We start from the raw sequence: 14,743 nt of genomic DNA, 5'->3' as shown, positions 1-14,743 counted from the left end.
GGATAGGTAGTTCATTTGATCCTTAGAAACAACCACTACAGAATTAGAAAGACTCGGTTTCCCGGCAAGTTCCACGGTGGGATTGTGCATGAATGTATCGCCTCCAGGGAAACGTAGTTCGGCAGCCTTCATCGCCGGTTGTCTCCGCGAGAAGCGGACTCAGTTTCCCAAGTGGCGCTGCGGCAGCCAGTCCAAAGTCGTATTTTCCTGGCCCACTGGTGGGTTTGAACCCGGTGGCGGCAGTATAGCTAGCACAGGCTCGGCGTGATGGTGCCGGTGTCTTGTATTTGGGGAGGTCTCGACCAAGATTCGGCACCTTCAACTCCTACCTGATATATGCTTATCAGGGTATCCCGCTTTTCCCTCAGTTCCCTAAGAACGCCTCTCCCCTGACTAGTCCCACAGGCGCAGTTTTGGTTTGATATTGCATCTCTACCCTTATTTTCCCCTCTTTCGATCTCACGTTGTAGCCTCTCCTGGGCTGTGCATCGGTTGTCTCGGCTGGAAGAGCAAGGACACAAGACGCCTGGGAGCCAGACCCCTGCCGCAAGTTATGAGGAGGAGCCTGAGCTGGTCTGAGCAGCTCGACGCACTTCTCAATGCTACGGATGGAAATATGGCCAGGATTAAGGTAAGGGGACGCATGAAGGCTCCCGTTTTGGGAATGTGGGATAAACGACTCAGAAAGATCTCATTGACATATACTTGTTTCTTCTGTAGCAGCGGTTGTTTCCCCTTGGCGTCTCTTCTGCAGGTAAGTGGTGTCGGTTTTCCTACCCGCGGCACCGCCCCCTCTCCCGCCCCATCCCCGTCTTTTCTCTTTCCAGGATCTTCCTTTTCCAGTGCCTATACCATCCATTGTTCCTTCCAAGTGTCCAACTAGTTCTTTTCCTGAAAAAACATCGGTTTTCTCCCCACGGAGGTCTTGCACTTGTCCCTTATTCCCTCAGCAGGAGACCTGACTGGGACCTGGATTTCCCCTCATCACTTGCCTCCGCAGTCAGGAGTCCAAGCTCAACAGCCTTGGGCTCTAGAGACTCCCACTGTCCCAGAGAGGCTGAGCTGGGCTGAGGCCTATAGCACATCTTCTCTCTGGGATGAAGTTACTATTCTCAGATCCCAGCTTCGATCCCAGGCCCAGGTGAGGCTTGAGATCCTAGGCATGTATGTGTAGTGTTTGTGTGAGATGAGGGTACTGGAGGTTGAGGAAGTCCCTTTACACAGTAGCTCATGTGGTTTTCTGCCTGGGTAGGTGATTGGGGCACTAAAGCAGGCTGTGCAGGGCCTGCTGGAAGAGCGAGAGCAGCAGAAGTACCAGATCTATGCCCTGGAAGGTATCTGGCCAGTTCTTTTCTTCATACACACAGCTTCATGTATGCACACAATTTTGTTGCACATTTATGTGTTGCACTTATGTCTTGATTCTCAAGTGGAGTCTCTAGGCTCATGTGTGAAGCCCTTAGAGAGGCTGACCCCCAACTTGTCCCATTATAGCATCACTAAGGTTGCTGCAGGGGGGCCCAGAGCAGAGGGCTCTTCTAGAGCAACGCTTGGAGGGGCTGAGAAGGGAACTGCAGGGCCTTCGAGGCCAGGTGCAGGAACAGGCCCAAGCCCAAATACAAACAGGACCACGAAAGTGCAGTGCTGCCAGTGGCCTTCACCTAGAGCTGCAGAATGAGTAAGTGATGGGCAAGACCTCTCCTTCTTCAGGCCTTTGAACTTCTGGTACTCTGGTAGCCTTCTGTGGGCTTGTTGATTGACTTTAGAATGACACTCCTGTCATCCCTGCAGGCGACAACTGCTTTGGGAGGAGTCAGAGATTCTGAGGGAGGAACTGAAGTTGCTGCGGGACCAGCTAAGTGAGTAAAAGATTAGGGGGGAGGGTATGAGTTCACCTGTCTCTTTTTCTGGAAAGCCTTCTTGTTCTTCCAATAAGTGGCCATGGTTCTGACTGCTTGAGCTACTCAGAAGTCTGGCTAAGTATTTTGTCTTACCTCTAAAGGTGTGAGTCTACTTTCCCCAGCCAGCTTGGAATCTTCCTATCAGCTGGGCCAGAATGCCTCTCTCATTTTTCAGCACAATACTGGGCACAGGGCAGGGAGGGGGAAGGAAAGAAGCTGGAGAAGAGCATTTTTACATTTTCTTTCATTTGCAGGCCAGCACCAGGAGCTGCTGCTGAAACATATGGCAGAGGGGCGGCAAGCTCAGACCCGCAGCTGGAAAGTAAGACCAGGATTTGAGCTATGTCTTCATATCCTATGGAGGCCCCTTCCTTTCTGTCTGCCCTGTTCTACAGGCAGGCCAGGGTACTCTCTCCCATTCCTATCTATTTTCTCTTCCCTCTGATGATTCAACGTCCCTCCAAAGCTCTTCTTCCCAAGGCCTCTGCTCCAGGCCTTGAGAATCTGTCCTTGCCTACTTGAGGATTCCAAGTGTGCTGAAGAGGCCAATCATGGAGAGGGAGGATTCTCTTGGAGAGGGAGAGGTTTGGTTCTACCTGAGACCTTGGTATGGCAGATGTTGGACCAGCTGCAGAGTGTCCAGGAGAGCAAGGAGGCTACCAGAACAGAGGCCCAGGATGCCCAGCGGGAGCATGACCTTTTCAGGTTAGGGGGTATGGGTGCCTGTGGCAGTGGAAGGGATTTGTTTCACAGAGGCCAGGTATTGGGGACCAGAGTTCAGCTATCCTAGATATGATCTGGATCAGTAGGGGCAGTGTGAGTGTCTGGGTTATAGCCCGTAAGGGCAGTACTGGGCATTCTTTACTTGATACAGTGTTACTGAGGTATCTTTATGTCTGGAGAATAAAGGGAGGAGTCCTGGCCTCAGGAAGGAGGACGATTCTGAGCTCCATTTTTGCCCCTGATTCTGTTTTCCTTTGCAGGACCTCCATTCACGTCCTCCAATCTAAGCTGCCCCAGGGTGCCACCTTCGCCATGTCTCTTTCTTCATCTAGCTCTGAAGTCAGTCTTCTGGACAGTAACAGTAGCTGGGAACTTTTAAGGAAGCTAGATGGAGGTAAGGGCAGGGATCCCAGTTCTGGGCTAGGCTGAATCTCTGAATGGTGCTCAAATGCCAGGTGCCTGATTTTTTGGCACTGGGTAGGATGGAGTCTCTGCTTCTTTCTTTGCAAATCAATCGACCTCCGTTGCTACTTATTCCAAGTCAGGCCTGTATGTCCCTCCACATCAGAAAGGCCCAGGGCCTAGTTCTATGTGTATAACAGTGTTTGCTGATGGTTTTTTCTCCTCTTTCTCTCTTCTTAGGTCTCCAGAAGAGCACCCTTTCTAACATGGAATACAGCAGCTTTCAACTCTAGGCCCAGAACCTTGAGCAGGAGGGCCTGTCCTTTGAGGGCCCCAAGATACTCCTGGGTGACCTGTAAGGACTTGTAACAGTAGTGGGATGAAGTCTTCTTTGCTCACCTTTCCATCCAAGGCCCAGGTTCTGGGCCCGTGCTGCTCCCTCTTGATCTAGCTGGTATATGCCCTCCCTACTGAGGCTTATTACTACTTGCCCATCCCTGCCCACTAACTGCAGTAAAACGGTTTAACTCTCCTTAGTGTGTTTTCTGTGAATCAGCACCCACATGGGATAGACAGCTGTACCTTTTCTTTCTCCTATAACATGACTGCTTCCTGCTACCTCTCTCTCTGAAACCCATGTTCATAGACATTTTTGGTTGTACCTTCTAAGTTCAAGCCCTATGCTCAGTGGAACTTGCAAAGCGGTGGGAGTTCCCATTCTGGTGAATAGAATGAGGTAGGACAATGCTCTGGGATAGTACTGCTGTGCGGATGCAGGGAGTATGAGACATTGTGGTGGGCTCTGGACTTGGGCAATAGGAGGCTTCCTCTCCTCATGTTATAGTTTCTGCTCTTGAGGCTCACTCCAGCCCTTCCACACGTCATCCTCAACAGTCCTGAAACAAATTTATGATTCAATACTTATTCCTACTAGGAATGATGCACTCTGATATTTCCTGTTATATTTTAAAAATGTCTGTGGCTATTGGTTTTGATCTTTCCACCATTTGGTTGCTCTCTGGAAAATATATTTTCCTAAGTAGACTAAGGCAAGCTTTACCGTCTTCGTACCTGGGCTTTGTATTCTAGATAGTGCAGTCTAGGATTTCCTTGGTAGCAACATCATCTCAGGTCTAATGAAGTTTCTTCCACTTCTAAATATAGCCAAAAGATAATGCCGTTCATCCACCAAGTGGATGTTTATTGAGCATAATACATACCAGTCCTGGTATCTTGAATGGGGTACATTCAAGGCCTTAACCTAACTAGCAGACAAGTCAGAAGAGTGGGCCTTTGACACCGAACAGCTATAAGGCAATCCTTGGTTCTTTCCTCTTAGCATTAGGGAGATTGCTGAAAGTGGAATGGTAGAGATTAGACTTGGATCAAATAGAACCCGAAAAACAAAAACGAAAACTTTCCATCAAGGCTCATCTTCCTGCTGAACCTGGTGAAAGGAACCCCTGTCTTTTACATCTTTTACTGGACAGGTGATACTTCTGGCATGTTGGCATTATTCAATTCTACTTGCTACCAGTGCCCTACTTATTTATCAACTATTTTGCATCAAGCTCTGTTGGAGACAGGTTTGCAAGAGAGCCAGAGCTCTAACAGCAGAAACATTAGCTATGTGGAACAATTGTATCTGAACTGTCACCAGGTGGCAGCACATGACTTACTGCCAGAAGAATGACACAGAAAAGGCTTTGGGCGGAGGGGACTTGGCTAGGGTAACCTCTTTTCTTCCTTCAGAGATAATGTGAGCTATTAATGAATCTTCCTAAAACAGTGTCCTGTTAAGGCTACTCTCTTACTCAAGAAACTTTGATAGTTGTCACAGCATAAAAAAGAAAGGACAAATTTGATATTGAAGCTCAACTCACATTTAACCTCTCTTTTCATTCTTATCTCCTACCACACATCTTTCTTAAACTGTATTGCCACCAGGAATGCACACCACCTATACTCCAACCACAGTAGTCCCCCCTTATCCATGGAGAATATGTTCCAAGACTCAAGTGGATGCCTGAAACCACAGATAGTATTGAACCCTATATATACTATGTTTCTTCTTATACATACCCATAATAAAGTTTACTGTGCCTAACTTATAAATTAGGCACAGTAAGAGATTAACAACTAATAATAAAATAGAACAATTTCGATAATACACTGCAATAAAAGTTATATGAATATGGTCACTCTCAAAATACCTTATTGTACTGTAGTCACCTTGTGACATGAGATGATAAAATGCCTATGTGAAGAGATGAAGTGAGATGAATGAGACATTTAAGGGTTACTTGAATGCAAGCACTATAATATGAGGACAGTTGATCTCATAACCAAGATGGCTACTAAGTGACTAACTGGCAGGTAGGTAGCTTATATAGCAGAGATACACTGGACGAAAGGATGATTCATGTCCCAGGAGGGATGGAGCAGGAACATGTGAGATTTTATCATGCTACTCAGAATGGCTGCAATTTAAAATTATTATTTATTTCTAGAATTTTCCATTTAATATTTTCGGACCACAGTTAACCAAAAGTAGTTGAAACAACTGAACCTGAGGATAAGGGTGGACTACTCTATTCAGATCCCACTCATTTGTCAAGACCATTGACAGCAGGTGTAGGAGACAAGTTTAAATATGTAGGAAAGGGTGATCTCTAATCCCAGAGAATGCTGGTGCAGGCAGGTCCATATTCCACTGTTCCTTTGTCCGCTCTTGCCCTAGAAGCCCTAGTCCTGTTCCAGTTCGCTCAGGCATGAAATTATGAGGAAACATGTGCCTGTTGAACAGTTGAATAGGATTTTTATTTTCTACCCAGCTCTTTAAAATTCCTCAGTTTTCCAGACAGCTCAAGTGTTAACTCCTCCAAGAAGCCTTCACTGAAACTAATCTTAGTTTAGAAGAATCGCTCCCTCAGCGTTTTGTTTAACCTTACCCCGTGCTGTTACTATCTCAAGTCGGTAATACAGTAATTGTTTATGTATCAGTTTTCCCCTACACTATACTGAGATCCTGCAGGACGCTGCGTTCATATGACTTTTTCTTAAACAGAGACAATCCTTTCTCAGCTATACCTTCACCAACCCAAAAGCCGCGCGAATCTAATCCATTTTCTATTGGCTTAGTCAATTACCAATCGCTTACATGTTTGGAATTTTGATTGGCTCATTTTGTGTTTACTGTCCCGCCCTCTGCGAGGCTCCTGGACTTGGGTCTTCCCCAGGTGTACTCCCTCTGCCTTGGTTCCGCCTTTCCAACATACTGCTGCTTCTGTTTTTACCTCCACTTCCTTCCTATTGGTTCCCTGCATCCTCCCGAGTTGGCGCCTAGGGCTGTTGATTGGCTTTTCTTGACGCCCATTGTGGCCAACCTCATACCACGTGGCGTTCCTGACGCTAATTGGGTAACTTCTCTAGCTCGTATATCAAGGATTGACTATTGATTGGCTGCTGTGAGGGGCGTGCTCACTCGGAGCCCCGCCCCCAGCTCCTCCGACCGGCTGGGCAGGCGTTTCAGTCGCTGGCGGCCGGGGAGCCCAGCGGCTGTTCTAGCTGTCCTCTCTGGCTCGCTGGCCAGAGCATCCCCTTGGCCCCGCTAAACAGGCGCGGGGGAGTGGCCCCGACTGCGGGGCCATGGCAGTAGCCTTCTCGTCCGCCTCCGCCACTAGCTCCGCGGAAACGCCGGCTTCTGCGCGAGAGATCCCCCAGCGCCTCCGCAGGCTAAGAGCCGCTGCCGCCTCCGAGCTGTGAGGGCTACTATGCTCCCTTTTGCCGCCGCTTCCCCCTCCCGCTCGTGCAGGTACCCCTCTGGCTGCTCAGTCCCGCCTCAGGTAACGCCAAGGGAGCGCGTGGAGCACAAATCCGGGGCACCCTGGCCCGCGCGTGCGGCTGCTATACTCGTCTCGGCTTTGGAGCACTGGCGCTCGAGTTTCTTGGTGCTGTCAGGACCTGGTCACTTCCCAGTGGCGCTCCTCTCAGTGGCTGGGGACACTCCTCGAACCTTTCTCCTTACTTTTTCATTTCCCTCAGGGACCTCCTTCCCCCAACTTCCCGCCTCAGAGGCCGGGAACCCATTAGAAGTTCCTTCATATCAGGGACCTCTGGTCCCTTACTCCTCTTAGGGACTTTCCTCACTTCAGAGACTCAGAAATCCTTCATTTTCTTGGAGAACTGTTTATGAGACCTCTAACTCTTTACTGAGAGCCTCCCTCGTCTCAGTATACCCTCCTCCTTCAGAGATCTGGATTCCTTTGCCTTATTTCCCTCTAACATACTCTTCGCTCGAAAATATTCACTTCTCCCCTCAAAAGATACTTCCCTCCCCTCAGACACTATTGTCTTCCTCTCTTTTTTTCTCCCCTGTCATCATCCCTTTTCTCCTCATCTTTTTTTCCCTCCTCTGCCTTTTACGTTGAAGATTCTGGACTAAGCCTGTTTTCAGATTTAGCTAGAAATGAAACTCCGGTTTTTCTGATTTAAAAACCTTTCAATTTATACCTCTGAGAAAACCTTGCTGGAAGATTTGGACTTTATTCTGTAGGTATGGGGAGCCATTGCAGGTTTTGTAAGCAGGAGTTTGGTATCATTGATTATCTCTGGTGAAAACCGGAGAAAGAATTGGAAGTAAAGACAGTGTGGTGGCAGAAAGCCTAGGTAGGCAGGAAACTAGTGTGCTAATCCAGATTAAAGGGAATGAACTAGAATGGTGGTAGAAAAATGAAGAGAATAGCATGCAATTCCATGAGGTTTCAAAATAGAGTTGTGAGAATTGGTGAGAATTTTCTGACTCTGCTGATAGGATAGATTGATAGTGTAAATTGAAATAGGGAACATAAAGAAGCAGTTGTGAGGGAAAATAATGAATTTGGTTTTGGAAAGTTTATTTTGAGATGGTTTTCAGATATTACTGTGGGTAGCTGGAAATTTTGGTCTGAAAATTGGTTAGAAGATTAGAACTGAATATGTAAATTTGAGGGATCAGCAGAGAATATTTGGGGGATATTTGAAGCCTTAGTATGGATATAATACTAAAAGAAGAGCTATGGACATCATTGTTTGAAGGGTAATAGATACTGAGAAAGAGGTTAAAGAAATGGGACAGAAACTAGAACAGAATGGCATTATAATAGCCAAAGGAAGAAAGAGTTTCACGAAGGACGAGGGTAGCCATCAATGTCAGGTGCTCCAGAAATCAAGTAGAATGAAGATTTAGAAGAAACCATTGAATTTCGCAATTAGGAGATTACTTGTTTCCTTTGAAAGATACTTTAGATGGTCTAATGGTAGCAGTGATGGCAGTAGTCAGATCATGATAGATTGAGGAGTAAATGGTAGGCAGTGAGTAAAACTACTCTTTTAACAAGTGAGGTTGTGAAGGAGAGCTGCTGAGTAGCAAAAAATCTTTATTGAGAATATATTATATGCCAGATATCATAAAGATGCTTTGTAAATCACAACAGCCTTGTGATTTAGGTATCAGCATCCCTATTTTCCAGCTGACTATAGGCAAAAATTTGAACGAAGGTCTGTCTAGCTCTGAAACCTATGGTACATATGCCTTTTTTTTTTTTTTTTAAGTGTGGGTGAAACAGTTTCGTAAGTTGAGAGGAAATTTTACCTAGCAAATATGTTGGGCATTTCATTCTTTGACACCAAATGATAGAAGTCAAGATGGTTAATGATATGAAAGAAGGTAAGAAGATGAAGGAGTTTCACAGATGGCCTTATTTTTTTGATGTGATCAGTTATCTGTGAAGTCAATTATCTTTGGAGACTGAAGAAACTATGGTGAGTTTCTGATTTGAGTATTATGATTATGATCATGGAAATCTTCAATGTTTTCATCAAAATGAAATAGGAATGGATTAAGGAGTTAAAAAAAGATTGCTGACCACGTTAAAATTAGAAATAATATATTTGTAATAGGGCATAGGAAATAAGAAGACAAACAGAAATGTGATTGAAGACAGATTTTCTAAGAAATACAGAATGAGAAAGCTGAGAGTTTAATATTTCAAGGTAAAAACAAAAAAACAGAATGTAACTGTCTCAGTGCTGTTGAAGGGGAATGGAGGTATAGGTTATTGAAGTAGTGGGAGGTTAAGGAGCTATGAAGTATGTTGAATATGTCATCAGTATGGATGTCATAGTTGCCTAGTATAAAAGTGGGAAATGGAACAAGATATACTGGATCCTATAGGCAGGGCTGCTCAGGATTGAGTTGGAGTTTCCTTGGCACTTCTTAGAAAGTAGTACTAGGTGGTACAGGTGTTTGTGTGTGAATTAATGCCAAGATCCTCAGATACTTGGTGTCCTGGATGTATGATGTATTAGTCTCTCATACAGATGTATATTCGGAATGGTCTTGAATAAATCTTTTGGCATATGATTAGACTATTTAATTCTGTTTAAAAATCTATGTGTTGGAAGTCTAGGCTAGGGACTCTCCACCCAAGTATCCTCAATAACATTTTGTACTTATATTAATTATAAACAGAAAATTATATATTTATGTGTACTCCTTCCTTATCTTTCGAGTAGGAAGCTGACTTGTTTTAATGCTTTTTTCCCTATGTGAAAGTGTTTATCGATGTTCTTAATGTCTTATACTTCATGAAAGTGTTGAGAGACATATTCTTAGTGTCATACACTTTATTGTTCTGCAGAATGAATGTTGTTTTGGAATTTGAAACCTGTGACAAGGGATTTTATAAGAATTTCATCTCCTTCCAATAAATGAAGCCCAATCATTACATTGTATAGTGCGGGTGGGTGATAGTGAATGTTTTGGACCAACAATGAATAATATACTATTTTCCAAGTCATCATATGGAGGTGACTTCAGTGTGGTCTCACTTTGCCTATAGTATTATTTTTGCTGAGAATTGTTGTTTCAGAGAAAAGCCTCTTATAATAATTTTTAAGTCTTTCATTCCTGAAAATTTCAGAAAGTATGATACAAAGAAAAGCAATGGAAGTCTTAACTAATAAACTTATTATCAGCTAAATGTTTGTAGGCAGATTTCTTGTCTTCTGTGAGCTTTTTAAAAAAATTTAATCTTTGAATAGGTAATGAATTCAAATGACTAAGTATTTGCATATGTATGTTTTATATAAAGAGTGGAAGTCTCACTCCTATGCCTATCCCCCATCCACCTAGTTCCATGCCCCCTCCCAACCACCTTTATTAGTTTCTTTATATACCTTCAGACTTTCTTTAGGCAAATACTTATAAATATGAATATATAATCTTATTTTCCCACTTTTCATGCAAGAGTTAGCCCATGGTTCCCCATTGTTCTGCACTTTCTTACTCCCTCACTCTTACTGCTTTTTCACTTACTACTATATCTTGGAAACCTTTCCAGATCAGTATATAGAGAGCTTCTGCTTTCTTTCTTTTATTTAAATACTTGAGTAGTATTCAGTTGAATTGATGTATCATGATTTAACTATTTCCTTATTGTTAGACATTTGTGTTGCTTTCAGTCTTTTGATATTATAAGCAATTCTATAATGAAGACCTTTGAACACATGTCATTTTTACATGTATGCAAGGGTATTTATGGGATAAATTTCCAGAAAGTGGGATTTCTAAGTCAAAGGATACATGCATTTGTAACTATGAAATATATTGCCAAATAGCTTTCCTTTGTTGGATTGTTTCAATATACATTGCCTGTTAACTTACCAACATTAGCTAATGTTTATTTGGTGCTTACGATGTGCCAGATACATATGTGCTTTATAAACATTACCTTGTTTAATCTTAATAACATCCTTTTGAGGTAGGTACTATTATTATCTCCATTTTTCAGGTGAATAATTGGTGAATAGGAAATTTAAGTGACTTGTTGAAATCATGCAGCTACCAGGGCAGAATTTCAAACTAAGCGCTTGGGCTCCATAATCAGTGTTGTTAATATTATGCTTTGATGTTGTCAAACTTGATTTTTAGCCAGTCTGTTAGAGAAAAATGATACCTTAGAGTAATTAAAAAAATATATATGTTAAGGTTTAGCCTCTCTTTATATTGTTTGAGTCACTCATAATTCCTTTTCTGTAAACTCCCTGTTTAAATTCTTTACCTATTTTTCTGTTGGGTCATAGGTCTCTCCTATTGATTTCTAGGTCTCTCTCTTTATATATGATGTACAAATATCACATATAAGAGAATTTTTTTGTCTGTGGTATATATTGCAAATATTGTCCCATTTTGATATTTGTCTGCTCTCTTTTTTTATTCCTATGCAGAAAATTTAGATTTTTTTTTTTTTTTTTAGATTTTTTTATATAGACAAACTTCTCAATATTTTCCTTTATGGCTTTTGGATTTTGAGTCATAGTTAGAAAGACCTTTTCCATTTCAGTCCTTAGTTTTTTAATCTATCCCATGGGAGAGAGCAAGAAAACAAAATTACTGTGAAGGTCAAAGTGCTTTGTCAACTGTAAACTGTAAATCATTATACAAATGAAATATGGTGTTATTTATTAATTTGTCATTTGTTGTTGGATAGAGGCTGTCATCTCTTCTGTATTAAATGTAGTAGAATGACATAATTTTTTTTCTGCAGTGTGAGAAACCAGGGTGGTATTGATCTTTGGTCAGTATTTTCCTTAGACAATTTGCATGGGATCTTTTTGAAAAGTAGGTACCGTGGAAATTCTCAGATATTTTGCATACTTTAGTCTTGTTTTTATTTATGCTTTAGTCTTATTGTTCTTTGTATTAGGTATATTAGAATCTGACTAAAAGTACTCAAAAATTGTTTTGCTCTCACATTGGTTATTGTTCAAAATATGCACATTATTTACTTTGGGTATTGTATTCCTACTGATAGGCAGAAATTTGCAATTTGGGGGTACCCCTCATGTTTTTTCTTGTGTGTGTGTGTGTGTGTGTGTGTGTGTGTGTGTGATTATAAACTTAATGCATGTTGATTAATGAAGAATTGGGAAACAGATGATTTTATTTTATATGAGAAATATTTGTTTATTAAAAGCACATTATGAGATAGAAGACAGGTCAAGCCTAAAACTGGCTAGTCACGTGGAAATGAGGTTATGTACTCCTAAGGATGGGATGTGGGTTACAGCCTGGGAAGATGGAAGCTGTAACCCCAGGGGAGGGAGAGATCTGCGTTATATTTGAGGGCCGGAAAGAGATGATTTTAAAGGAGAAAATATAATTATTCAAATCTTCCCAAGATTCAAAGAATTAATAGTCATTGTTAACATTTTGAACTATAGCTTCTCAGAATTATTTTTGTGTATGTGTCTGTATTGTCATCACCATCTCTCTAGGGCCTGGCCCCTAGTAGGTGCTAAATAAATATTCATTGACTGAATGAAAGAATGAATGTTTTTACATGGAATGTATGGAATCTCAATGTCCTATTTTCTTTTTTCTCCACTGTAAATTTTGATTCATATAGTAGTATTAAAATTTGTATACCACATTTCATTTGGTAGTAAGTTCAAGTCTAAGCCCTCACGGAGCTCATAGTCCAGTGAAAGAGATAGATAAGCAACAATTAAAATATTGTGTGATAACTGTAATAACAGAGATTTATACAGGGCATTACCAAAGCACAGAAAAAGGAGATTGAGGGGTCAGAGAACACTTCCCGCATGAGATGATTACTGGGAGAACGATGTAGAAATAGAAATGGTCAGGAAGAACATACTAGTATGGTGCCAGATGGGTACTAGACTTATACAGTGTTTGCTTTGTAAGGTATATAAATGTCTAATCACTATGTTGTACACTTGAAACTAATATAATATTGTATATCAATTGTCCATTGAAAATATAAATTTTAAAAAAGAGCGCACCAGGGAGAAAGAATACTACATGCATACGCATTGAAGTGTGAGCAGGGCTTTACAAACAGTTCTCTATGTTTAGAGTAGATTGTGTCTGTGGGTAGAGGAATATAGATAGATGAGGCTGGAGATGTGGATAGAGGCCAAATAAGAAAGCTTTTGTGTCACACATGAGGAGTTCTCAAAAGTTACTTGCCTTGGAGAATAGATTGGAAGAGATGTGAGAGTGGAGATAGGAAGACCAAGAAGACATTGAGTAAAACAGCTGGCAAGAGGTGAACATCACTTAAGCTGAGATAGGAAGGAAGGCTACATTTGATAGGTAGATTAAGTCTGGGGGATAATGATTAGGCCAGTTTTAGTAGAGCAAAGTCTTTGAATGCAAAACTAAAGAATTTTATATGCAACAAATGTCTCTGGGGATTTTTAATTGTCATGTGTGTTATGTGAACTGTTAGAGGTTATAATTTCCTTCCTCCTGGCTAGTCTGAAATGATGTTGAAATCTTTCATGCCTATGAAATAGTAGAAATATCAAAGACAATTAATTGTATTTAAACAGGAGTGAAATTTTGAACTGAAAGATGACCCTTTATTTGAAAAGAAATATATTTATATAGTAAAGACCCATGAAAATAGGCATTGTGTGAAAATACCTTTTTAAATAGTTACATGTCTCTTTGGATTCTGGCATGGTAAACCTCTGGTTTTGTTGAGACTTCACAACAAGTTTAAGTAAATAACATTAAAAGCTCTGTTAAAGCTTTAATAATTATATTAGTAAATACATTTTTAACTGGAACTGGAATTTTTTTCTGAACTTAGAAAATACTTCAAGGAAGCAAACTCTTATCAGAAGGTTAAAGAACTGCCAGGTAATATGCTGCAGTTAATGTGAATTCAGTTTAATAACTACATCTTTTATATTTGTATTTCTGTATATTCATAATTGAATGTTTTAAGAAACTCAGTTTCATTATACATTGATTGTGAAATTATGTGCACTTTGCTACACTTACATTGATAAATTGATATTTTGTTTTATAATTATAGAAGCAATATAATATTACAGAACGTTCAGAATAAGAGTCAAGAATAAGTCATAATCCTTTCACCTCAAAATAACTTTGGTATAATTCCTTTATTTTTTTTCACTTTGGTATAATTCTTTTATGTTTTTTCCAGTGCATACATTTATATAATTATAAATTATAAGTTTTGCATTCTTTTCCTCACTCTTTTTCCATTAACAGATATTATAAATTTTATTCCTTGTAGTCTAAGCTACTGTTTTGGAAGGAATAAAAGGATTTTTTTTAGTTTTAACCTTTTTATCTTCATTTTTTAAACAAAATTAATACATGATCATTATAAAAAATAACTTTACAGAAATGTATTCCATCCATGAAAAATGAGTGCCTCTTATAATCACCTCTTCCAAAAGATGACAGTTTAGTGTACTACATGTATTCCTCTTAATTATTTTCTAGGCATATATTAATGTTTGCCATTATTTAAAAAAAGATTGCACTATACATCCTATTTTGCAACTTGCTATTGTCATAGTGAAATTTGGACATTTTTTTCATGTTAGTATGTATAGAATTTATTTCATTCTTTTAATGACTATATTAATATTAAATTTTATGGATGTACTACAATTTATTTAACCTATCCCTATTGATGGATGGACATTAGGTTTGTCTCTAGTTTTTTCTGTTACTGACAGCATGTAAGTTAATATTCTTGTGTACTAATGGTAACTGTCACTTTTAATAGCTATAAAATATTCCCTTTAGTGGAAATGACACATTTGAGAAAGATTGAATAAAAAATATTTTTGTGAATATTTTTTGATAATACTTCATGTTATTAATT

At 40.5% G+C, this 14,743-nt stretch overlaps 2 protein-coding genes across 7 annotated transcripts in view; both read left to right on the top strand.

Moving 5' to 3' along the window:
• The first annotated feature begins 45 nt into the window (after positions 1 to 45).
• Positions 46 to 3,558, top strand: LOC105297128. Of its 6 annotated transcripts, none has more exons than XM_023534953.1 (11): positions 46 to 64; positions 471 to 631; positions 721 to 754; positions 951 to 1,141; positions 1,253 to 1,334; positions 1,495 to 1,678; positions 1,792 to 1,859; positions 2,156 to 2,223; positions 2,425 to 2,606; positions 2,885 to 3,018; positions 3,267 to 3,558. In XM_023534953.1, the coding sequence occupies exons 2-11, from the start codon at positions 554 to 556 to the stop codon at positions 3,317 to 3,319; spliced, it is 1,074 nt and encodes a 357-aa protein (XP_023390721.1). In that variant the 5' UTR covers positions 46 to 64; positions 471 to 553; the 3' UTR covers positions 3,320 to 3,558. The 6 variants fall into 6 exon arrangements, with proteins under 6 accessions (XP_023390721.1, XP_023390718.1, XP_023390717.1 ...); XM_023534950.1 differs by lacking the exon at positions 46 to 64 and adding an exon at positions 71 to 257 and having other exon boundaries at positions 954 to 1,141; XM_023534949.1 differs by lacking the exon at positions 46 to 64 and adding an exon at positions 73 to 257.
• A 2,965-nt stretch (positions 3,559 to 6,523) lies between these two features.
• TESK2 (testis-specific kinase 2) overlaps positions 6,524 to 14,743 on the top strand; it is a 107,357-nt gene continuing 99,137 nt past the window's right edge. Inside the window, exon 1 of the mRNA XM_011367582.2 lies at positions 6,524 to 6,871. The gene's annotated coding sequence lies outside the window, so the exon portion shown is untranslated. The remainder of the gene's footprint in view (positions 6,872 to 14,743) is intronic.

The sequence above is a fragment of the Pteropus vampyrus genome, unplaced genomic scaffold (genome assembly GCF_000151845.1).
Source record: "Pteropus vampyrus isolate Shadow unplaced genomic scaffold, Pvam_2.0 Scaffold135, whole genome shotgun sequence".
NCBI classification, from domain to species: domain Eukaryota; kingdom Metazoa; phylum Chordata; class Mammalia; order Chiroptera; family Pteropodidae; genus Pteropus; species Pteropus vampyrus.
The sequence above is the reverse complement of the archived record's forward strand: the minus strand, read 5'-3'. Positions and strand labels throughout refer to the sequence as shown.